Here is a 23978-nt window from a genome sequence, read left to right on the forward strand (position 1 = left end):
GGACCAGCTACAAGCGATTAGGCAAAGTGAAGGTGCCGCTGGACCCCAAGGACTCTAAGCTGGCATCTAGGGGAGAGGATATAAGTCTTCTGAAAGTGGCCGTTTCAAACAAAGTTGTTTCTTGCTTTCTATGTCAAGACAGAGTGGTGGAGTTCAGAGTGAAGTGTGAGATTCCACGGGGGCTGGCAACAAAGATGCAGGTCAAACTACATTTTAGCTCTGCGGGAGAGCGCTACAGGCGAGCCTTGTTGATTCCGTACTCAGATGGCCTGAAAGCCTCTTCCAAATGGCACATTGCAAACCATCGCGAAATACAGCGAAGTTTACAGTTTCTGTTGCCGAAACACACCTGGAAAGCAAAATTCTAATCTGTGTGGCCAGCCCTCAATCCTTACCTGAGAGATATGACAACATCGTGTGCTCAGATTTGGGTGCACGTTAAAGACCCCCAGGTGGTCTAAATTTCCAGAGCCCTCCACTACGGCGTCTCTCATAATCATATAGTGGTTTTGGGACGTTAAACCCCACATATCAATCAATCAATCAGATATGACAACATCTCATATTCATAAGGTGAATGACAAATGTGGAAAACCAAATGGCAGGCTATCCAAGAGGACGAATTTCGCCGCTTTGCGAGGAACGCTTTAGCTGAATGCGTCGAAGGATCCTTCGCGAACATTTATCCCCACTTCAAAATATTGGCGTCACTCCCACTGAGCACCACTGCTCCAGAACGCCGCTTCTCGGCACGGCAAAGTGTGAAAACGCATTTAACAAACTTTATGGCCGAGGAAGAGATTGATGGTCTGGCGCTAATGTTTAGCGGATAGAAGTCAGGGTTGACGAAGTTATCGCTCTGTTTATAGAAAAACAGTGACGCATGGATATTGCACCGTGAGCTACTCTCTTCAGCCAGGCTACATGTTCGCTTCAACGTGATTGCTTTAAAGAGGTCGTTTCGCAGTAATTCTAACCTCGTCAGCAGCGTGCGCGTCTTTGGTTGTGGCGAAAAATATGATCTTTGCGTGACCTGAAAATTTAGAATGATGCAAATAAAATATTCGAAAATTCGGCTCTGAGTGGTGTTGCGACCCGGATTTGTGGCACCGGAGACCCGGGATTAAGATTTCAAGGCAGGAGGAGGCTGAACTTCGTAGAGGGGGTTTATTCACACTTTTTTGCATGGCACGGGCTCACTGGCCCGAAGCTCAACATTGAAAGCTCTACGTCGAAAAAGGCTGTTTATTGAAGAAGCTCCGTGAACCACACTAAGCAGCCCGGGAGGGCTGAATAAGTACAGTCTCCTCTCCCCAGATCCCTAGATCGGAGAATAGGTCCATACGGCACTGTCCAGTAATATGTCAAGCAGCATACGCAAGTGTCATTATGCCGGCACCACCCCCAATAAACACACATACACAAACCAAACCATGTATGATCCCGGCAATGCTGCCTATCATCGGGCGAATCTTGCTTTCAGCCAGCGAGGTGAAACGTGTTTGTCATCTCGCCGCTCGCGCCGACCACCAATGCTTTGTCGAACGGTAATCGCGGTCTAGGTGCCTCCGAGGGGTCATACCTGGATACCTGGTACTGATTTGAGCGTTGGTGCCTCATTAGTCAGAGACGCACAGTGTGGTGAACCGACGTCTGTTGTCCGCGGAAGCTGGGCATAGTGGCTTTTACGGGGCATGAAGACGCCACGTGTCACATCTCTGCGCGGCCCCGAAGGACAGCGGTGCTCCGTAGAGTAATTTCAGACACGCTGCGCCCAGTAAACGGGAACAGCAGGATGTCTTGGCACTGCTCCTTTTCTTCATAAAATGAGGCGGCTGCCTTTGTTCAGTTCTGGGGGCCACCGCAAAAGGGTGGGACACCGAACGCAATAGCTCGTTCATCGACAGGAGACTCGCGACCTGAGGGTGACCAACCGTACAGGTGGCTGAAAGCATCGTTGTTTGGTGGCGTCATCCAGTGCACTGCTTATAACGCAATACCGCAATCTTCAATCAACCATGGAACTTTCATACCTGGGATTACAAAGAAATACACACAACCACAGGTACAGGAGTGCGCCCTGTCTGCACTGAGACATATCGAGTTAAAACAGTAAAACTAAAGCTCGAACATCAATTGACTGTTTCACTGAGCTTTTGCAGAAGCTCCCAAATCGCGATTTGAGAATGATGTTCCCGTTAAACTGCTTTTAAGAAAATAAACTCCCAATCACTGTGCTCTTCAGGGCATACTTGTGTACCAGAGTCAGTAATCCATTGTAAGTTAAGCAGGCCTCATACTCATAAATAAAAGTCTTTGGCTTCACGTTATTCTTTGGTCCCCAAAATATGCGCTGCAAAAGCTAGTCGTCAATTTCCTTCGAGAAGACGAAAGAATAACTTTCGTGCTGTACCTGCATCAGGACACCTTCATTACACGCCCGCAATCACACGCTATAAGGTTCCTGCGTGGATTAACTACTTATGCTGCCTGGCGATTACCATCCTCATAAAAGCTACACAATAACTTCCGAACCAGCCATCTCACTTTTTTTACGAACCACACCAGACACATGGGAACAAAACAAAACATAACAACAAGAAACTTTCGCATGAATCCTCCGAAACCTCGCAAGGAATATCCCTGCATCTCCGCGCTCACTGAAAATCTGTCTCTAACGTTGCTCCTTACTCGGCAAACACTCCTAGGCGTGTCGTTTTGCAACTTTACAGCACTTACCTTTAAACAAAACATACAAAGCTTAGGGAATAAATAAAACCTCGCACTTATTACCTAAACGCTAGCTCCCGTAACAGAAATACTTAAAACAGATTCCGAAAGCAAAACCAACCTAAACAGTCAAACGAAATTTCAAAACAAAATAAACAAGTCCTCTGGTTACCAATTTCAAATGCTAATGACTTTTACTAAACTTTTTAGGTGAACGCGTGGTGGTCGAACCCTGTGGGCTTTTCTTGGTGAACGGGGAATGTAACCATAGCAAAACACATTCGCTTTGCCTCCGAGTCCCGCTAAGATTCTCCCTGGTGACCTGCTTTGTTCCCCTCGCTTGATTACTCCTTGTGAGCCGGCGACCTTGCGCTCCCGTGTCCCATCAAACGTGCCATGGTTAGGATGACGGTAGGCTAACCATTCCGTTCCTTTTGTCTGCATCTTCGCCCAACGCGCCCTTCCTTTTCACATTGTCCGGCGGCTCGGACGCATGCAAAGCAACTTCGGTGCGGATGACAAAGACCTCATTCTGCTGACTACGTTTCTTTCTTCTCTTTGAATTTTACCCACACACTTTTCCTTTCCTTTTTGTCCGGCGGCTTGGACCCAGGTGAAGTAACTCTGGCGCCGACAAGAAACGCCTATTTCGGCTCACTACTTTTGAACGCTTATGGCCTTCCTTTAAGCGGGTTGTACTCTTTGTCACAGGCTTGCCTTTACTACACTGTTTCCGCCTACGCCTCTTCTTGGGGCCGATTTCTGGCCCTTCCACTCGCCTTTCTTGCTTGACAGTACTCGGGATGGTTTTGTTAGCTGTCTTGCCCGCAGAGTACGAATGATCTGCACACAAATAATCTTATCCTTCACTCTCCAGACTGGCGGACAGCTTAACGCATCTAGTAACATTGCTGCTGTTTTCTTTCGCCAAAGCTAGCTCTCAATGCAGGGAGTGACTCACAACTGCATTGCACTTCCTAATCTCTGCGTTCGCTCCCTCTGCTGAATTCACTGCGGTGTTCCTGACATGTGGGTAGAAATTCCTTTAGACTCCGCATGCAGGACCAACCGTTGCGATACTGTCACGTGGACCAGGCTCACACTCCCGGGAGCTGTCCAGAACCACTCTACCCTGCGCTACTTCCGTGCACTCTGCTCGCCCGACGCTTGTTTTCATGCCTAGCAGATCGAAATTTCTTTGGACTCCGCCGGCAAGATTCTACATCGAGACACGCTCAATTTATGTCTGTGCCAAGTAGTCTATAACTATTTTAGCCGTTTACTAGAATTCCCCTGACACAGCAACTCGCCGTATTTACTCTCGCCTTTGGAGATCTTTACTCTAAGCGCGGCTTACTTTGCAGCTGTCAACCTCGGTTCATATGTGAACCTACCGCTACCCTTGTTGGTTCTAGCTTTTTTCTGCGGCTCCGATTCGCGCCACACTCAAGTGTTCCTCGCACTTCTCGCATGCTACCTGTACCGTTTGACCACTCCTCTGCTTCACATATAACCTGCGTTCTAGTATTTCACACTTGCATTTGAACCTTTCCTGCTCCTCAGAAATTTCTTGCATCGCCTTCCTGTATTCATCCTCCCTTACTTTTTTGTTTCTCTATCCATTCCTGTTCTAATAAACACATATTCCCTAAATGCTCAATTTCGGTCGCGTTACTTTGATTTTCGAGAATTACCTCATGAGGTTTAGATGCAGGCACATCATGCGTGAATTCTAGGTCGACATCCCAACACAGGTTTAGCACGTTATCTCTCGTCAATCTCATCAGGTCCTTGGCGACTACTTTGCTTTGGCTCAGCTGTGAAAAAACACAAACCCACTAGCATTTCAAATATGAGTCTGGAGAAATTGAAGCCTGGGAAATCCCACAGCAGAGACCGAAAGCATAAGCACACAAGTAGCAGTACGTGGCCAACCTGCCTCTATACACTTTCTTATTTCATTTGCAGTCCTCTGCTTTCATCAACTTGCCAAAATGTCCCTGTGCTCATCTGTTCTCTACTAGCAACCACATGAGCTAGGCAGTTTTTTTGTTATATTTATGTTCTAACGGGTTTAGGCCAAAAGATTCGATACATTTCAAAGACAAAGCCACGCACTCACTCGAATGCGTGCGGTCGTGGTACGCTGCGTCGATCCCACCGAATTCCAGGGCTAGTGCTTACGGCGGACCTCAGGCCTGCCATCTGATTTCACCGCTGCCATTCAGTTGTTGCGACCAGGTTTTGTGACACCAGAGATCCGGGATTAAGATGTCGGGACCGGAGGTGGTTGAACTTCATAGAGAGGGTTTATTTATAATATTTACATGGCACACGCTCTCTGGACCAATGCTATACATTGAAAAAGGCTCTCTATTGAACAAGCTCCGTGAACCACACTGAGCAGCCGCGAGGGCTGATCAAATGCAGTCTCATCTTCCCAGATCCCTAGATCTAGGGAGATGAGACCCCAGCAGCACATGCGAGTGTCATTATGCCGGCACCACTCCCAACAAACACACATACACAAACCAAACCATGTATGATCTCGGCTATGCTACCTCCCCCGGCGAATCTTGCTTCCAGCAAGCGTGGTGTCACATGTTTTTCATGTCGCCGCTCGCGCCGACCGCCCAAGCTTTGTCGCATAGCGATCGCAGTCTACGCGAATCCGAGGGGCCATACCTGACCATTCGGTACTTGTTTGAGCGTCGGCGCCTCATCCGTCAGAGACGCATAGTTTGGTGGTCCGATGTGCGTAATCGGTGGAAACTCAGCATTGTGGCACGAAGACGCCACGAAGACGTGGGGCACGAAGACGCCACGTTTCGCACCTCTGCGCGGACCCTAACGACAGTGGTGCTCCGTTAAGTAATTTCAGCCACGCAGCGCCCAGTACATGGAGCAGGGCGTCATGGCGCTGCTCCTTATCTCCATAAAATGAGGCGGCTGCCTTTCTCCAGTTCTGGCGGCCGTGGCAAAAGATTGGGCCGCCAAGCCCAACAGCGGGAAATAACTCGGGTCGTTTGCGTGGCAAGTGGGTGTTCTGCCACGCAGCCACCCCTCCACTTTTGAACACTGTGAAAATACCTTCGTTAGCTTGTAAATGCAATGAAAGTATCTCGTGCTTTGAAATTACATGCATCCCCTGTACATACTTCGCAATACAACATCCAATGCTGCCGTAATAGTGCGTGGTAGACGCATACGTTGCTATCGGGCGTCAGAACACGGGATCAAAATAATGACTTCATAGCTTAAGGCCAGTCACTGACTACAAAAGGCACATGGGCTACTGCACCCTTATGGGTGGAGTAGCGCATGTGCATAGCTATGGTACTTTATGCATAGTTATAGGTACGTGCATAGCTAGTTCAAAGACAGTTCATACACTATATGCTCGAAGTACGCACTAGGAAGAGAAATCGCTATCATGTTAGACACTTGAAGACAGAGTTTAAGGATCTCACTTTAACCTTTTTCTTTCTTCTTTGTATTGACTTTAACTATATTGGGTAAAACAAGTGGCAATGCCACTGCTAAAAATTGCTTGCTAAAGGGAATGCTAGAGTTCTGTCTCCTTTGTGCCACGGAGGCAACCGTGGTTTAGTTCTTTGTTGTCCACTGAAATTGTTTTCCCGAATGTGTGTGTTCTTTGTTAAAAATTCCTGCCATAAAACAGCTCACGCTCTTTTCCCAGCCCTGTCTTTGAGACCGTGTGAAAAGTTTGGCAGATAAAGCGTTCTATATTATCACACATGAAAAGAAGGACTTCGGGCAAGAAATACCTCGTAGTCGCAGAGGCGCAGTTCAGTGACGCGACACAACCAAAAAGCCTGAGCGAAAGCATGCGCTGTGCTAAACGACTTCTTCACTTGTTTTCCTATGATTGCACCCTCGTGATTGCCACAGATCATGACCACGTGGTATTTCTCCCACTGAAAAAGAAGGCATCGCTCCGGTGCTCGCGCAACTAGTAGTGCATCAGCGGGAAGAAACCAAACGAGTACATTGAGGGCCCATTGAAAAAGAAAACAAAGCTACAAAGTGATAAGGCCATGGCACAGTCACACTAACCTGTCAAGTACGACTTGAGCCGTACACGTGTAAAATCTCTGGGTAGTGCTTTCGACGCTGAGGGGACATGATTGCGTCTTGGACTACCTCATAGTTCACGTTACTCACGTGACAAGCTATACGTTTTGCAAGGTCCAAAGTAGAGACCCTAGAGCTTTCAGGACAAACCTTGGCAGTGAACCGGAGTCTATACCAAACTAGTTCTCCTGGGTGGTATTCCACCTGTCAATGGTGAAGATTGCAGCAGCGTTCATCTGCAGTTTATTGTAAAGCTTTAGTTCATTATTGCGCGATGAGCAGGCGTGCCAATTGTCGAGCTTCTTCCGCATACTGAGTAAGATGCTCAGCGCCAGGTGTGAGCGAACCGTTGTAATAGTGTGGCAACATAGCGTATGGCATTGTTCAGACCTCACGTCTGTACACACGACGGAACGGTGCGAATTGTGTCGTTTCTTGAATTGTGGCATTGTAGGCCAAATGAGAGGGCCTGATCCGAAGTCTTGTGATGAACGTCCATATATATACAGGGATAACATATGAGCGATGGTCTTAAGTCGCTCCGTCAAGCTGTTAGTCTGCGGGTGATACGCCAACCTCTTACTATGGCTCGTGAAGCTTAGTTTGCATACGTCGTCAATGAGCTGAACCGTGAAAGCTGTTCTGCTATCAGTGATGACACCAGACGAAGCTCCATGGCGAAGAACGGTCTGGTAGACAATAAACTGGCAACATTGCAAGCTGTAGCTCGTTGGAGGGCTCTTGTCTCGACGTATCTCGTTAGATAATCTGTCGTTACAAGTATCCGCTTGTTACCAGGAGTTGACAGAGAACATGGCCCCGGTAAATTCAGTCCTATTCAATCAAACAGCGCCCTGGGTTGTGTGATTGGTTTCAGAAGGCCTACAGGCTTCGATGGCGCAGTTTTGGGGCGTTGAAACTCACGACAGTTTTTCACATATAGCTCAACGTACGTAGCAAGCTTCGGCCAGTAGTACGTCTGTTGACCTCTGGAAACAGTTCGTGACGAACATAGATGACCGGACGGGGGCTCGTCGTGGCAGGCCAGATGAATGTTGTCAGGCATATCAGAAAGGAACGATTTTCAGGTAGGCTTTCTATTGCCGTTTGAGTTTATTTTGTATAAGACGCCGTTTCATAGGCAGAACGAAGAGAGATTGCAAGAAATGTGTTGAGGTATGGGTGTGTTGCATCCTCCTCGATTGTCAATGATTGTGCGAATTTCGGCGTCATCGTGTTGGCGTGCGATCAAGTCAGTTGCAGTGAGGACTCTTAGGAAACCGCTGTCATGCGATTAGGTCAGCCGAAACGTGAAACGTGCAAAATGATTGTCATCAGGTTTTTCTGCTGCTTTGTCTGTCGAGAAGATCATGGTGTGCTGTCGGAAGTTAATTATAGCATTATATTCACCCCAAAAAGTCGAGGCCTACGATGAGGTCTTGGAGGCATTAGGGAAGTATAAGGCAGCTGCAGAAAAATGTGGATTCGTGACTGGCGACCCAGGCCGCGCACGTACCGAGAGGCGTGGCGACGTGCCCGCCGGCTGTACGGGTTTGTGTTCCATTCCATGGCATAGTAACTTTCTTGTAATTCATCTCCAGAGTTCTACTCATAATGGAGTAGCAAGCCTTAGTGTCTAATATAGCATTAGCATTGTGGTGGCCGTGGAGCACAACAGGTATGCTCAGGGAATGTCGGCTCTCGAATTCGGGAGTTCTCGTTGTCGAATCGCTGCTGGCACGTACTAGCCTCAATTGGGGCTCTCGCTCACGTCGTTTATCAGTGGTCTCACCCCTGATTGTCGCTGTCGTTAGTTTTTCCGCCTAAGGCTGAGCGACCACGCTGGTGCCGCCTTTGGGTAGTTCGGGACATTTGAAAAAGACCCTCCTAGCGATGGTGATAGTGACACGGCCCGGGGACAGCGGCATGCGCAGCTTGGATAGGTATTCGTTGATTGCTATGGGTCTTTCGCCAAACTTTTGTCTGCGCTAGTCGCGAAACCTGGAAGTCCGGGGTGGTGGAACTGGCATTCGCAGTACACATGGTCGGCTTCGCGACAGTGGTGACACAGCAGCTGCCTGTCCAGTGTCCGCCATCAGTCCGATTTCCTCAGGAGGGGCTGCCAATTTTTGAAATGTTGGATTGCTTGAATTGATGTAAGTGCATCGCGAGGAGTAGGTTGTACGAAGTGGTGTAGAGAGGCATAACGGCTTGCTGCTTCGGTGTATGATGCAGGAGGGACGTAACAGGTCACAGCCTCGGCATATGGTGCAGCCGAGGCTCCGTCGATACAGAGCGAGAAGCATCTCTGGAAAGCGGGACTTGTACAGCCTGCTGTTCTTCGCTCCTGATGAGGCTGGTGATGGATCCTGCAGGAGGTGGAGGCGGCAAGTGAATCCTTTGTAGCTTGCCGCGTACCACTGATCACATGATGTCGCAGAGAGCTTCGAGGCTGACGTTACTCCCCGAAACTCCAATATGGCCCACTGAGGAAGCGACAATGACATGGTGGTCATACACAGACAACTGCTGCTGCAGCATGTTTTCCATGGTCATGATTTTAGTTAAAAACACCAGATTTCGGGGTACTTTGCACGAGACCAGCGAAGAGCTGCACCTTGACTCCTCGCATTAGGCTCCGAAACTCCTTGTCTTCTGCCATACTCAGGTCAGCGCGGTCGAAATGGTTCGTCATATCTTCCACGTAAATCGTCACGCTTTTGTTCAGCATTTTATAGCGTGATTGAATGACCTGCTCCGCTCGTGTACGGTGATAGAGGTCGGCATAACTTGCCATTAGCTAAAGGAAAAAAAAAACACCGCACACGGCGAGAAGAGTTCGCGGTTCTCGTACCAAGTACGAGAGCCATTCTCAAGGCTGAAGTAGACATTCCGCAGTATGGTAGTGCCAGTCCACTTGTTGAGAACAGCAACGCCTTCAAAGTGAGCCAACCAGTTCCTCTGAAATGGAGTCGTGGAACACCCTTGTTAATCATGGCTTCTTTAGCATGTAATAAGTCGTTGGAGTATTTTCTTTATCGCTTGGGGTGGTGTAGTTGACGTCGTCTCTGGTAGAGGTTCACACTTGTGGGGTAATCCTTGGATTCTCCGGCTGACCCAGTGTACAGGCGTTGTGACTGCAGGTAAAGGGCTACCATGAGGCAGGTGAATCATTGGCAGGGAATACCCAGTGACTCCACTAGTTATCACAATTGAAAAGAAGGACTTTGTGGCAGAAATACCACGTAGTCGTCGGCAAGCAGGTCATTGACGAGATACAACCAAAAAGCCTGAGCGAGAGCACGCGCTGTCTCAAACGACTTTGTTTGTTTTCCCCTAAATGCGGGCTCGTGCTCGCCGCAGTACACGACCAGGTGGCAACACGTTTTTTTTTTTGCCACACAGATGCAAGTGGGCGACCAGTTTCCTTGCATTCCCCTTTCTTTTTTTGTGTCACTCGTTTCTGTGTTACTGACTTTGTATGGCTATTTATTGCCCCATAATATTTAGTACAAACGCATGTTTTCTGGTGCACACGCACTGGCTTCACTGAAGCATTAGAATTGGCTTTCCATTGCTGCTTGACTCGCTTTTGTGCTACATGCCACTTTGTTGTCGTTTTAACGCATTAGCGTTAAAGAGCTCGTGTCGCAGAAAATCCGCTTTCGGCGTCGGCCCCATTGGTTGTGAGCGAAAAAATTAGAAAAATTCGGCAGATCCCACGTACCTGGGAAGCTATGCGAAGCATGAGGAGCGAAGGTGACTGCGTTACAATTTTTTATTGAGTGACACGTCATGAAATGACGCTAAACATATGTAAAATTGTTGCACGCACAGATATATGTTGAAGAGTTGCAGATGTTTGTATGTCAACTTCTTCGTAGTTGCGCGATGCGTATTAGCAACACCAGAAGCTGATATGAAGCGCTGATGCTCGCGACGATACTGGCACTGAACACTGCTACATAAATCAACTTCAGTGCATGAAAACTATTCAAAACAACGTTAACAGGTCGTGACGGCTGTATCAGAGTACATGTAATGTTTATAAAAGTGGGTAGGCAGCACTGCATATACTATCTACGTTTCACGAAGATTAGCGGCTATTTGAATAGTAGGTTAGAGACCTGGTGTAGCTCAGTGGTAAAATTCTTCATTGCCACGCAGGATGCTTGGGTTTGATTCCAGTGGAGCCCTGGAATTTAATCTTTGCATTCGTCGGGTTGACGCTACCTATATTGGGAATATCCTAAACTCGCGCGATAAAATTGCCCATGTGTGTTTTCGTCGTTCCTGGATAGATACAAAGTGTCAATCACCCGTGGCACATACCCGCATACCAGCGGCACATACCCACCCCTTGGTACGTGCCACTGTCTAGCGGGAAGTGTTTGACGACGCACGCGACGCGATTGCGACATTATTCATGTCTTGACAAGCGCGTCATATTCGTCAAACCATCTTACCCCCCCCCCCTCCCCACCCTGCTAATTTTGGTTCACGCCAAGTTAAGGGGGGTGACCACGAGAGAACCCAAACGTGAATGGCTAGATAGATAGATAGGTGGATAGATAGATACGCTCAATTGATTGATTGATTGATTTGTGGGGTTTAACGTCCCAAAACCACCATTTGATTATGAGAGACGCCGTAGTGGAGGGCTCCGGAAATTTTGACCACCTGGGGTTCTTTTAACCTGCACCCAAATCTGAGCACACGGGCTAGATACGCTCAAAGTCACTGAAGTTTGCTAAGAGAAGCCTCGCATTTAAAATACTCTGTGCGTCTATGACCAAAAGATCAAGTTACCGAGAGAGCCACGGGAGGCCGCTACTTGTCTAAGCGTGCGCGCGCGAGCACAGTAAAAACCACAAATTCTGAGAAAAAAAAATGTGCTCAAGGTCATGAGGCACGGTAGTTCCTTTGCCCTGCCACCCCTCCCTGCTTAGCTTCCAGTGCTTTCGTCGGGACGAGGAAGGAAATAATGCAATTGCAATCATGTGACAAACTTCTGTAACTCCACTCGCACTTGACAGATTCTTAAAATATTTGTGGCGTTGAATTTGTGAGGCAATAAGCTCGTGGAGTAAGTTCAATCTATGATTAGTTGAAAAAGTGTTTCAAGGCCCTTTTAACGCATTTTGTTCGACAGGTGTCATGACAAAAATGAGCCCATTTGGTGATAATAGAGCGCGCTGGTCTAATCTACTGTGTGCGTGTTTGTGTACGTGCGTGATTATGTAACGAAACATGTCCTTAAGTATGCATTTAGCGGTTGAAGGGTGCACTATGGCCAGATTTTGCTATTGCGTTCAACTATTAAAGGCGAAGCTTAAGGATCCGCCGATTTTTCTTTCAATGGTAAAGACCCTTCCTTATTCCCAGACAAGTTTCTTTCTACTTGCCTATAAAAGACTTTTATTCAAACAATTAAACCTTTGCCCCCCCCCCCCCCCCCGAAAAACTTCCTGGATAAGTGCCTGGGCAATATTATTAGTTTGGTACATCTCTGAATCTCAGTATTCATGCGAAGGATTGAATATTTACATTAGGTCGGATGATTTACCTGTGTATGTGCCTCGTAAACATTTGAAAAAACCTGAATACTCAAAATCTCCGCATGAATATCTATCAGAGGAACAATTATATCGCACGACAGCAAATGTGCATTACTCACTTCATAAGTGACCCGACAGAATGAATTAGTTGATATGGCATAGCGTTGTGCGAGTAGTGCGACCTTGGAAAGACGTGGAACGGTTACTTGCTCTTGTGTGTACTCTGTGTGTATGTTGAAGTTAGCCCTATCTTGAAGCCATTATTTTTAGTATTTCATCTTGTATAAAACAAAGTTCACCACATTGGTCCCTGCGGAATTTCAAGCTCCTGCACATCTTGTTAATGACCGCATTTTTTTATTCTTTTAGCGGTAAAAGTAACTACAGGTGTTGCGGCGAAGAGTCCTGGTGAGTGCAAAGTTTTTTGTCTTCTATCTTCTATCAACTTCTATCAACTAGAGACGTGCTTTATGAATCCCACAGTGGGTCATGATTAGGAAATTGCCATAAAGTTTGATAAGTGAGTGAGGCGAATTTTTGTCGCTCATCAGACTTAGTTGAGCCGTGATGCGGATTTATTAAAAATATCCCTTGAGACAGACTTACAAGCAGGGTATACACACGCAATGTAATTTAGCTGTGTCACTGAAAATGAGTTCTTCTTTTGTATTTTCTGTAATTTTAACAGTTATTCACTAGCAACATGATAGACGCCGTAGCATGGTATTTCTGGCTATATCATATTGCAAGAAAAGCTCTGTGCACAGCAGAGTACCATGAAAGTTGCTGGTATAAAATACAAATAATTGTGTGCTAGGTTCAGCAGCAGCCGTCTTTCTTGTCATACATAAAGAAAGTGCACAGTTTTCCTAAAACGCCAAACAATGAGTGTGATTGCATCACAATCAAATATGACACAAATGAAGACTTTGACCTCGCTGTTTGATGAAACAACACGACTGCAGGGAGAAAAGGAACGTTCTTGCTGTCTCCTGTGTCAGGCCAATCTGCGACGACAGCACAGAGCGTATAGAAATACGAGTCATCTGCTAACGTCTTCTAGTGATAAGGCGTTCGCGACTCCTGGAAAACAAACCGGTTGTATGCGTTAACCACAACGGTTAATGTATGCGCTTTCTATCAATGACATGATGATTGAGCACTTTGATTCTTGGCTGCATGTCCTTTTCCGGTGAATAACGACCCCGGGTGCATTGTTTCTGCTAGGGCAGCGATTGTTAGAGCCCGCGAAAGCTTTTCCTTTTACATATAACACATGAAGGTTGGGGTGGCGTTACCGCTGGTCACTTTATGGGGAACATCAATGCGTCGGCGACAACATATAATTGCAATGCAAATATCATCTTTGTCAGGTAATAAATAAGTAGTGAGTGATGAAAAGCTCGACAACACATTGTCAGTGCTAAGCACGAGACACGCGCAGTGGCGGGTCCCCGTTGGAGGATTGTGACATCATGGCCAGTGGCGCTTCAGGTTGGACGTTGGTGACGCAAAGATCTACCCTGTGTCTATAAAAAAGCCAAGCGGCGCGTCGCCAGCAGTTGACTTATGCGACAGAAAGAAGCCGATGGATGCGTGCGAGAGAAGACATCTCGGCTCTTCGAGTTCCTAAGCAGTCGGCCCCAGTGCCGAATTTGTAACGCCTCTATTTCTATGCTGTACACAAACCTTGCCCTAACTCACCGTTGTCTCGTCCGCTCGTCTACAGCTCCGCACAGAAGCAATCGCGAGCTGAGTAACACACGCTACCGAAGGGCTGTTGACCTTGGCGGCGGAACTAGAAGCAGTGGCGCCTTCGGGACCGTGTTGGCGTCACGCATTCGTAACAAGGTGTACCCATACTTGCCCTTATTGGTACTGGTGCCACCATTTCTCTCATGCCGAAAAGGTTTGCCATTCATTTCGGAAAGTGATAACGCCTTACCTTGGTTCATGTCTTTATACTGCCACTACTCCCGCACTATTCTCACGACATCATTTTAGAATGGGATTTTTTCTCTCATCAACAAGCCGTGATTGATTGCGCCCGTGCCGTTGTTGTCTTTTGTCCCCTTGGTGATGTTCCACCTGTGGACGATCGCCCTTCCTACGCAAAATTAGTCATTATTGAAGACACCGAGATCCCTCCGCGCGCTACTGTCGGCGAACCTGCGTCGTGCTCCGCCATCGTTGATGCTACCGCATTCTTCACGCCTTCCACCACTTTCGTTCATCGCCACCTATTGTTCCCAACCGCTCTTGTTACTCTTCAGGGTGGTGTGACCGACACGCCTCCGGGGAATCCAATCCCGGAAATTCACGATTACGCTGCTTCAGGACGAATGTATCGGCTCGATAGAATCATTCTAAAGCATCGCTAAACTTTACGTTCCTGATAGATCCTCAGAAGTCAGCGCCCTCTCCTGTAGTTCCGTGAATGGCCCTTCCACTACCGACATTTTCAACCATGCCATTGACGGAGGCCAAAACACACAACAGTGTGTGTGCTTTTGAGCCTCCTTCACAAGTTTCGGCCATCTTTCGACAGTCACAGTGCTACTTTAAGTCGGACATCTACTGTATGCCCCCGGATCGACACAGTTAATCACCCACCACTACGGCAGCGACCGTACCGTGTTTCGCCGAAAAAACGCCATGTCATTGATGAACAAGTAGGTGACATGCCAACGCGCAGCGTTGTTCTACCATCAAACAGTCCTTGGGCGTCGCCAGTTGTTTTAGTTAAAAAGAAGAATGGAAAGATACGCTTTCACGTAAATTATTATTGTCTAAACAAAATAACACGAAATGATGTTTATCTTTGCCGCGAATTGATGACGCAATCGACTTTTTACAAGGCGCAGAGTTCTTTTCCTCCCTTGATCTACGTTCTGTGTATTGGCAAGTGCCTATGAATCCGGATGATAGCCCAAAAACTGCTTTTGTTACACCAGACGGCTTAAAAGAATTTAACGTGATGCCATTCGGCCTATTAAATGCGCCCGCAAAGTTTGAGCGCATGATGGACACTATCCTACGAGTCCTCAAGTAGAACACGTGTTTGTGCTACTTAGATGTGATGTTATTGTCGTCCAATTTTCCCACGCACCTTTGTCGCTTGGAGCAGGTTCTACGCTGCCTCTCTGCAGCAGGCCTCAAACTAAACTTGAAGAAGTGTCACTTTGGAGCCCGCAAACAGACCATTCTCGGACACACCGTGTCGAAGGATGGCATTCTCCCTCACCCCGCTAAGCTACATGCTGTTCGCGACTTCCCGAGGCTCGCGTCTATCAAGGAGCTGCGTAGTATCATTGGGCTTTGCTCATACTTCCGCTGCTTCATCCGGGATTTCGCCTCGATCATGGCACCTCTTACAATCCTACTTCAGGGAGACTGCAATCTATCGGCGTGGACTACAGCCTGCGACAGTGTATTTGCGAAGCTTCCTGGACTGCTTACAACACCACCCATACTGCATCATTTTGAGTTAAGCGCTACCACAGAAATCCACACAGATGCTAGTGGTGTTGGCCTTGGCGCTGTACTCACCCAACGAAAGCCTGGTTGCCAAGAATGTGTTGTTGCGTACGCGAGCTGCACTTTTGAAAGAACAGAAGCAAATTATTCGGTAACTGAGAAAGAATGCTAGCGAATATCTGGGCCATTACAAAATTTTGACCTTATCTGTGCGCCCGCTCTTTCGATGTTAATACCAACCACAAAGCGTTCTGCTGGTATCCTGCCTCAAGGATCCCCCCGCACGCTTGGCACAATGGGCTTTACGGCTCCAAGAGTACGACATCCGAGCCATTTATCGCTTAGCTCAGAAGCACGCCGATGCCATTCTCTTTCGCGTTCACCTGTTTCTACTGATATGACGAGCGTCTCCATTCAAGACAATTTCTTTCCACTATCAGGAGCCATCGACATGGCTGCGGAGCAGCGCAAAGATTCTTGGATTCCGTCTCTGATGACATACCTATCTGAAACACTCGCTCACCCGTCATCTCGAGCGCTACAACGACAAGCCTCTCACTTCGCCATCCGTGATGGAATACTTTATTGCCGCATCTACCACCCTGACGGTCGCAAATGGCTACTCGTCATACCCAGGCATCTCCGTGCCAGCATATGTGTTGCTTTCATGTCGATCCGCAGTGTGCGCACGCTGGTTTGTTTAAAACCTACGCCAGGCTACGTTTTCGGTTTTATTGGCGCAGCATGTACACATTCGTTCAAAAGTACATTCGATCTTGCACAGAGTGCCAACGCCGCAAGCACAATCCTAGCCGTCCTACTGCACCAATGCAGCCGTTACCGTGCCCAGTGCGACCATTCGACCAGGTTGGAATGTCCTCTACCATATACATCAGCTGGGAATCACTGGATTATTGTAGCGATCGACCATCTCACGAGATATGCAGAAACGGCCGCTCTGCCAGCCGCGACAGCACGTGACGTTGCGTCTTTCCTGTTGCAACGTTTTGTTCTGCGTCACGGCGCTCCACGTAAACTTTTGAGCGACCGAGGCCGCGTCTTTCTGACGGATGTTATTCGAGAACTTCTTGCAGAATGCCTTGTGATTCACCGGTGTACTACCGCATATCGCCCACAAACAAATGGCGTGACCGAGCGTTTCAACCGTACTCTTGGCGACATGCTTTCTAAGTATGTCGCCTCCGACCACACCAACTGGGATCTTATCCTTCCTTACGTAACGTACGCTTACAACACGGCACCTCAAGCGACGACAGGCTTTTCTGCCTTCTTTTTACTTTATGGGCAAGGGCCATCATCTATAATTGACACCATTAACCCCTACAAACCCGAATCATCCGAATGCACACCAGTTTCCGAAGCCACTCGGTTTGCGAAAAAATGTCAGCAATTAGCTCGCACCCTTACAACACAAGAAAAAGGGCTACAGAAACTTCGTCACGATGATGAACGGTCCCACCACCAGTTTTCACCAGACTCTCCTGTTTGGCTCTGGGTGCCTCCCACTGCTGCTCTTGGTACCTCTACAAAGTTCATCAGCAGGTATACCATGGACCTTATCGCGTTAGAGCAAACTTCCGCTGTCAACTACCTCATCGAACCCCTCATTACCACTGCGAACCTGAGTCGCCGAGGCCGCGAAATTATACACGTGGGTCGTCTCAAACCGTATCATGAACCACTTGTCCACACGACACCTTAGAACACTTAATTGGGTCCGTCTTCAGTGAGGGGGAAATATGTAATGAAGAAATAGTGGGTCATGCAAAGTTCGGAAAACACATAGTCAGTGCTAAGCACGAGACGCTCGGCCCGGACGTTGTTGTTGCTTTCTCTGGCTAGGCCTACGCTGCTACCTCGTCTCGAATAACAGTTCTGGCTGTCCCAGTTGTGTAATATAGTCACTTGATATGCGAGTGAATTGGGTACTGTCGAAAATTTAAATAGAGGGCTTTCACTTCTATTGCATTGGCGCGTTAGCGAACTGTCGCAGCCCAGGCCTTAATTAAAAGATATCAGCTCGCAGTAAAAAAATGCAGTGGGGTAGTGCTACAAAAACTCGACTACAGATACCTCAGTCTAGGTATATACTACATAGTGTCGCTGCCCTTCAGGTGGCTTACAGTGTTTCGATACACTTAGGCTTACTGATGCTTGTTTTAGTCGGGGCATACCATTCTTGGTGGCATAATCTGTTACTCCAGACGCCGCGTCAGGACTACCTTATTGCCATTAAGGATGTTAGAGAGAATTAGTCTCATTGTAATAGATTACCTCTTGCCAAGTATTCCACAGCGTTACAGCAATGGTGTGGGATTTGTTGAATTATTTTCTTGGTAACATTCTTACTCAACCCTTTAACCGGCAAGTCAACAGTATTGTGGACCTTGGATAGAGGCTTGTCAACCTACAGATATCTGTGCATAGGCCTTCCGCACTAACTGTAGCTTTAATTAGAATCCAGCTTGAGAGTTTGGTTCAAAGCATAGAAATAACTATCTTAGATATAGTTTGTATAAACGAGCGTTTTCATCATCGGCGTATGATGGCACTCCTTCTTCTCCATCTTCGTATACTTTGTGAATTTCGGTTCATCATGTTCGTAAAGCGTCCTACATGGAAAACACCGAAGGTGGCAAGTGTGCTCTGATAGCAATGCAGACTTCTTTTTTTTCAGCTTTTAGCAAACATTGCAGTGCTGATCTACGAATTAGATAAAGGAACGCGTAACGCAGCTCTGGTTTCACTTCATTCAAGCGACGTAATTCTGACAAACACTAGCCTTAAAATTTAGGGCCAATTTGTGCGTCCTGGTAAACTAGGATTTCAGATTTTCTGATGGCTGAAGTTTGTTTTAGTGACGGAAAGGGCTATGCAAACTCTGGCTATGAGAATATTCTCAGATTTAGGTCCTGTTAAATGTTTATAAATGAGCGCGGCATCACAAAGCTGCAAGAACATGGCAGAAAGATTATGCCAGCTGGGCACTAGCGGGGCATAGCATGAAAAGATCGTGGTTGCAAGACCTTTCTTGTTTTTCTGTGTGCTTAGTTCTCTCTCTTTCTGCATTTCTGATTTCTTTGTGTATGTATCTATTTATATCTCAATTTTTTAGGTCTCTTTATCTTTTGCTCCTTTTTTTTACTTTTTACCCTATTCCTTTCTAATAGTCTTTTTCGTTATTTTTTTCTAACTTCTTGCTCTTTCTGTGTTTCTTGTGTATATTCATTCATATGTCTTTCTTTTGCAATCTATTTCTGCGTCTTTGAATATTTCTTGTTTTTATTCCTTCTATTTGCGTCTATTTCACCATTCTATTTATTTCCGTCACTTTAATCTCTTTCTCCTTCGATTTACTGTTTACACTGTTTGTCTTTCTCCCTTTCACATGCTACCCCTGCTTCGCTTTATCGGGCTCAGTTTTCGTCTAATGCTCACACCCGCATACTCGGTAGTGGGGCTCGTTCAATTCCTGTGGCGTAGACCTGCCTTTGTTGTTTTTTTGCATCCTTACTCAACTTACAGTGAGATTCATCAGCTTCGTTTTGTAAATATATATTACGGAGTTTCACTGTTCAAGAAGGTATAGTGAATAAACGTTTTTCCTGAAAAATGCAACACAGCAATTCAGCATTCGAAGAACATGTTTACAGCGAATCGCTTCGCTATACACACGGAGAAAAAGCAGTGATGTACTAGGATGAACACTATTGAACAACCAGTTTATTTAAACCGTACGCTTGTCAAAGCGCGTATCGCTGTTTCTGGCAACCGACAACGTGCTAAACCGTAGCTTCCAGTAAGCGTATTTGCAGGCGCTGGTTTCTACTATGGATGAGAACATAGTCACTTTTCATATTTCATATTTTGTTGGTCATTATTATTGTCATTTTCAGCTGCAAGAAAATGAACACTGAATAAGAGGTTGCGACAAACAGCGCAGTTGACACATCAAACAGCTCAGTTTCTTCGAACCTAACAAAGGAGGGGAAGGGCTAATAATGAGCACGTGTGTCTGACAAAACTGGGGAGGGAAGAGTGTGTGCTCGTGATGAATTGCGTGCGAGAAGAAACAGATATTTTGTGACTAAAATTAAAATAGGGAAGCGTTGGGGAGCTAAGGATGAACCCGCATCGCTGAGTCCTGCTTGTCGAACTACTTCTCAGAAGCTAAAAATGGCGGGTTTGATATCCAACTGTGGGGGGGGGGGGGGGGGGGGGCTTAACTCTGCAGTGGTTTTCTTTTTTGTATATACCAGTATATACCATACAGAATTGATTGAAGAGCACCTCTCAAAACGTTTACACCTAAAGGCTGGGCTGTATTGAACCTGTGATTAAGGTATAACTCCTTATATTTCGTTTCTTTTGCGGACCGGAAGTTTCACTGAAATATGCAGAATTTTAAATTGTCGAACTTCTGTCGATCTATAATAAAATACTTTGCCACTGCTTGAAGTAATTTCTTTGCCGTGCACGGACAATGACTGTTCAATATATCAGTAACAGGCTGTCCTGTGTCACCAATGCACTCTTTATACAATATAAATATTATATCATATAAACAACGTTTTCACCAGTGCAGGTAACACTAAATTATATATGATATACACATTCAATCCCGGTCTTCAAGGTGTTTGTCAGTGTTCAATCTTGGGAGGGAGCCAGTTGTTACTTGGGCCGTATAATGAGAGTTTACTTTTGCATACACTAAGATGTCCTTCAAATTTTTATTGTGACAATACACGACCTCGGGTACTTTAAGAAACGCTTTTCCTGGGTGTTCGTTGCTTCGCCGTATCGAATAATACTTACCAAAGGCTTTATTTTTGTTCGGGACCACATTTGAGAGTATTTTCATTTAAATACTGGTGGCTGGTTTAGTTGTCCTACGGGGTTTATTTAGCTACTGTTGTTTTTCCATCTAGTTTACATGCTTCTTTGTATACCTTATTTACAATGGCTTGCGGTTATTTCTTTTAACTAATACTTTCTTTAAGTTATCTAGGTGGTGGATGTACTCACCGGCGTCACTACAGATCCTTTATATGCCTGGCTTGTCCGGCTAAAATTTCTTGTTTACAGGGTCGCGGAGGGTGACTAGTGTATTCTAGGCATTGTAGGCTGTCTGTCGGTTTCGGTGAAGTGTGGTCTTTTAGTTTTTTTGCTTCCATAAAGGCTGTCGTGTCTAAGAAATCAATGTTATCGTGAGAATGGGGCATGGCAATTTTAATACCAAAAGGAAACTTGCTACAGTGGTCAACACATGCCTTTATTGCGATTATTCCAAGTTTTCATATAATAAAAATGTCTATCTAGCAAAATAGTTGAAATGCTTTACTGAAGATGGTTTGAACAGTTCTGATTCTAAGTGTTTCACAAAAAATATTGTCGTAAGTTGGTGCAAAAAAGGCTTCACTAACCAAAACATTGTAGGTAGTCGGACGAATCGAATGGAGAATAATCAAGCGTCTGGACTAATTAAAGTACCCAGAAAAAATCTTCAGCATAATGTGTCTGCTTGCTTTTTTTGATTGACTGTTACACTCATAAAATGCGTGCCACTTCATTTTTTGAAGTCCTGAAGTATAATTTTAAAAAATTAGGAGTTGCTGGGCTGAAACATAGTGATTGTAAAGGCGTTTGCATTGTCGCGGGTAGTGTAGAGGTATTGCTGGCTGCTGTCAGTTTTCTGTGAAGCATCGGTTTCGCAGTGCCGCTCGCCATTTGTGTGTTCGGCATTTTTTGAAGCACGCATTTTTGTAGTTGGAGTACGTACGTGAGAAGTGCAGTGTGGCTCATGCAAGTGCACTTAAAATGCGACCTATATCTGCCATGGACCACCTCAGGAGAAAAAAGTGTGAAAGTGAGATTTTATAATTAATTGATATGTGGATTTTAACGTACCAAAGCCACCATATGATTATGAGAGACGCCGTAGTGGAGGGCTCGGGAAATTTCGACCACTAGGGGTTCTTTAACGTGCACCCAAATCTGAGCACGCGGGCGTAAAACATTTCCGCCTCCCTGGAAATGCAGCCACCGCAGTTGGGATTCGAACCCACGACCTGCGGGTAAGCAGCCGAGTACCTTCGCCACTAGACCACCATGGCGGGGCGTGTGAAAAAGAGATAGCGCCCCTGCAGCAGATGACAGCGATTTTGCCGCTTGTTAACTGTAACAAGTACAACTCACATGCTGTGAACATGTCGCCCGGACACATTCTATTTTCTGAAAATTTCAATGGAAGCACCATCAAGAAAAGTTTTGATTCAAGTTAGACGACCTGCAATAGGAAATAATAATAATAATAATAACAACAATAATAATAATAATAATAATAATAATAATAATAATAATAATAATAATAATAATAATAATAATAATAATAATAATAATAATAATAATAATAATAATAATAATAATAATAATAATAATAATAATAATAATAATAATAATAATAATTTTTAGCGTTTAATGTACGAAACCCACCAAATAATTATGAGAGATGCCGATGCTGAAGCTGAGGGCTTTGGAAATTTACACCATCTGGTGTTATTTGTTGTGCACCTTATTCAAAATACGAGGGCCTCAAGAAATCTCGCCTCCATCAAAATTGCGGTCACCATGGCCGGGATTTCATCCAGCGACTTGCAGGTCACCAGCCGAGCACCATAGCAATTAGAATACAGTGGTGGGTGAATAATATAACCTTTAATTTTCATGTGTTAACTCTTAGAGAATGATGCGAGAGCATGTCGATAGAATAAAAGGAATACTGCTAAAATTCAGCAACAGGTCAAAGCAGTGGTGGGAGGCAAATCAACTCGTATCATCAGCGTACACCACTGTGGATGCATCGCTAACAAATTCAGCGATATCATTTACATAGAGATTAGGCGAAAGCGTCCGAAACGCACTACACTGCGGCACTCCCGTTTTATATTTTGCGATACCAGGAGCGGAATTTCTCGATAGCAGCACACTGTGTCTGTAAAGACAGCTACAGTTGAAATAAGAAATTTGCTGTGTCACTGACACCAATGTCACTAAAATTTAAGCCACCGAATGTCCTTACATTAGTACGGGAGGGCACACAGAGAAACAAGCTGATAGCTGTGATATAATTACACGATGCCATGCGTAAGACCAGATGGCAAGAGAGAGCGTGCTCAAATCCCAGAATATTGTCGTTTGTCTCGCTGTGTTTCTTGTTATTTTTCATCGTGAAATAGTCTTTTAACAATACAGTGTATAATCATACCTGAACATAGTTTCGCAGATTCATGTTTTAAATTATTACCTTGTTTCAACACAATAACGCTGTTCACTTGACTTCTCTGGGATGAATTCGTTTTGATAGATGTTATTATTGCAAATAAACTTTGACTGAAGCTGAAATCATTCATGCTGGGATGGCTTTCATCTGGTGACAGATACATAAGCAATAGTAGTTGCATATAATAAAAAGAACTGTATAAAAAGATTTGTGATCTTCTAATATTTTGTCTTTGGGCATGCATTGACAAGGAAGAGACTCGGTTGCGCATATATTTGTTTTCATTGTCGCAAAATGCATACATTTCAATGACAAGTTCCTTTTCTTGCTTCACTTTTTTCAGGCGAATGTGGCCTGATATTACTTCAGACACATGGAAAGGCGGTTTGTCATATACTACGATTGTTATTTCAACTTTAGGAAATACATCGCCCTGATACAACACATGCTGTTCCTATTTAAATACGCTCAAGAAAACAATCACAAATGGTAAGTATTGTAGAAGATGACCACTGGAACCATATTCCTGACATCTCATTGTCCTTCACACTAAAGCTTGATATATTGCTGTAGTGCTGTTTCCAAAAAGTCAGTGTAATGCGGGTATTTGAGTGCCTTGTCTTATTGCAGTAACGAAGAAGTATAGAGGAACTAAATGCGGTTTTCGTATGTCTTCCCACAATGCTCATTAGCTTCAAAAGACACATCTCATGCGATGTGACCAGAATATACATGGTGTCTCACGTAACTTTATCCAGAGTTTGAAAATATGCCGGAACAGTTAATTAAGACGCAACCAAATGCATGTTGCTCACCGG

At 45.6% G+C, this 23978-nt stretch overlaps 1 protein-coding gene across 1 annotated transcript in view; it reads left to right on the forward strand.

Annotated features, from left to right (window-relative positions):
- LOC142789931 (uncharacterized) overlaps positions 1-23978 on the forward strand; it is a 228312-nt gene that overhangs the window by 67354 nt on the left and 136980 nt on the right. Inside the window, exons 4-5 of the mRNA XM_075885013.1 lie at positions 12753-12791; positions 23504-23649. Coding sequence (XP_075741128.1) covers positions 12753-12791; positions 23504-23597 — 133 coding nt within the window. The 3' untranslated portion in view covers positions 23598-23649. The remainder of the gene's footprint in view (positions 1-12752; positions 12792-23503; positions 23650-23978) is intronic.

This window comes from Rhipicephalus microplus, chromosome 2, assembly GCF_043290135.1.
Source record: "Rhipicephalus microplus isolate Deutch F79 chromosome 2, USDA_Rmic, whole genome shotgun sequence".
NCBI lineage: Eukaryota > Metazoa > Arthropoda > Arachnida > Ixodida > Ixodidae > Rhipicephalus > Rhipicephalus microplus.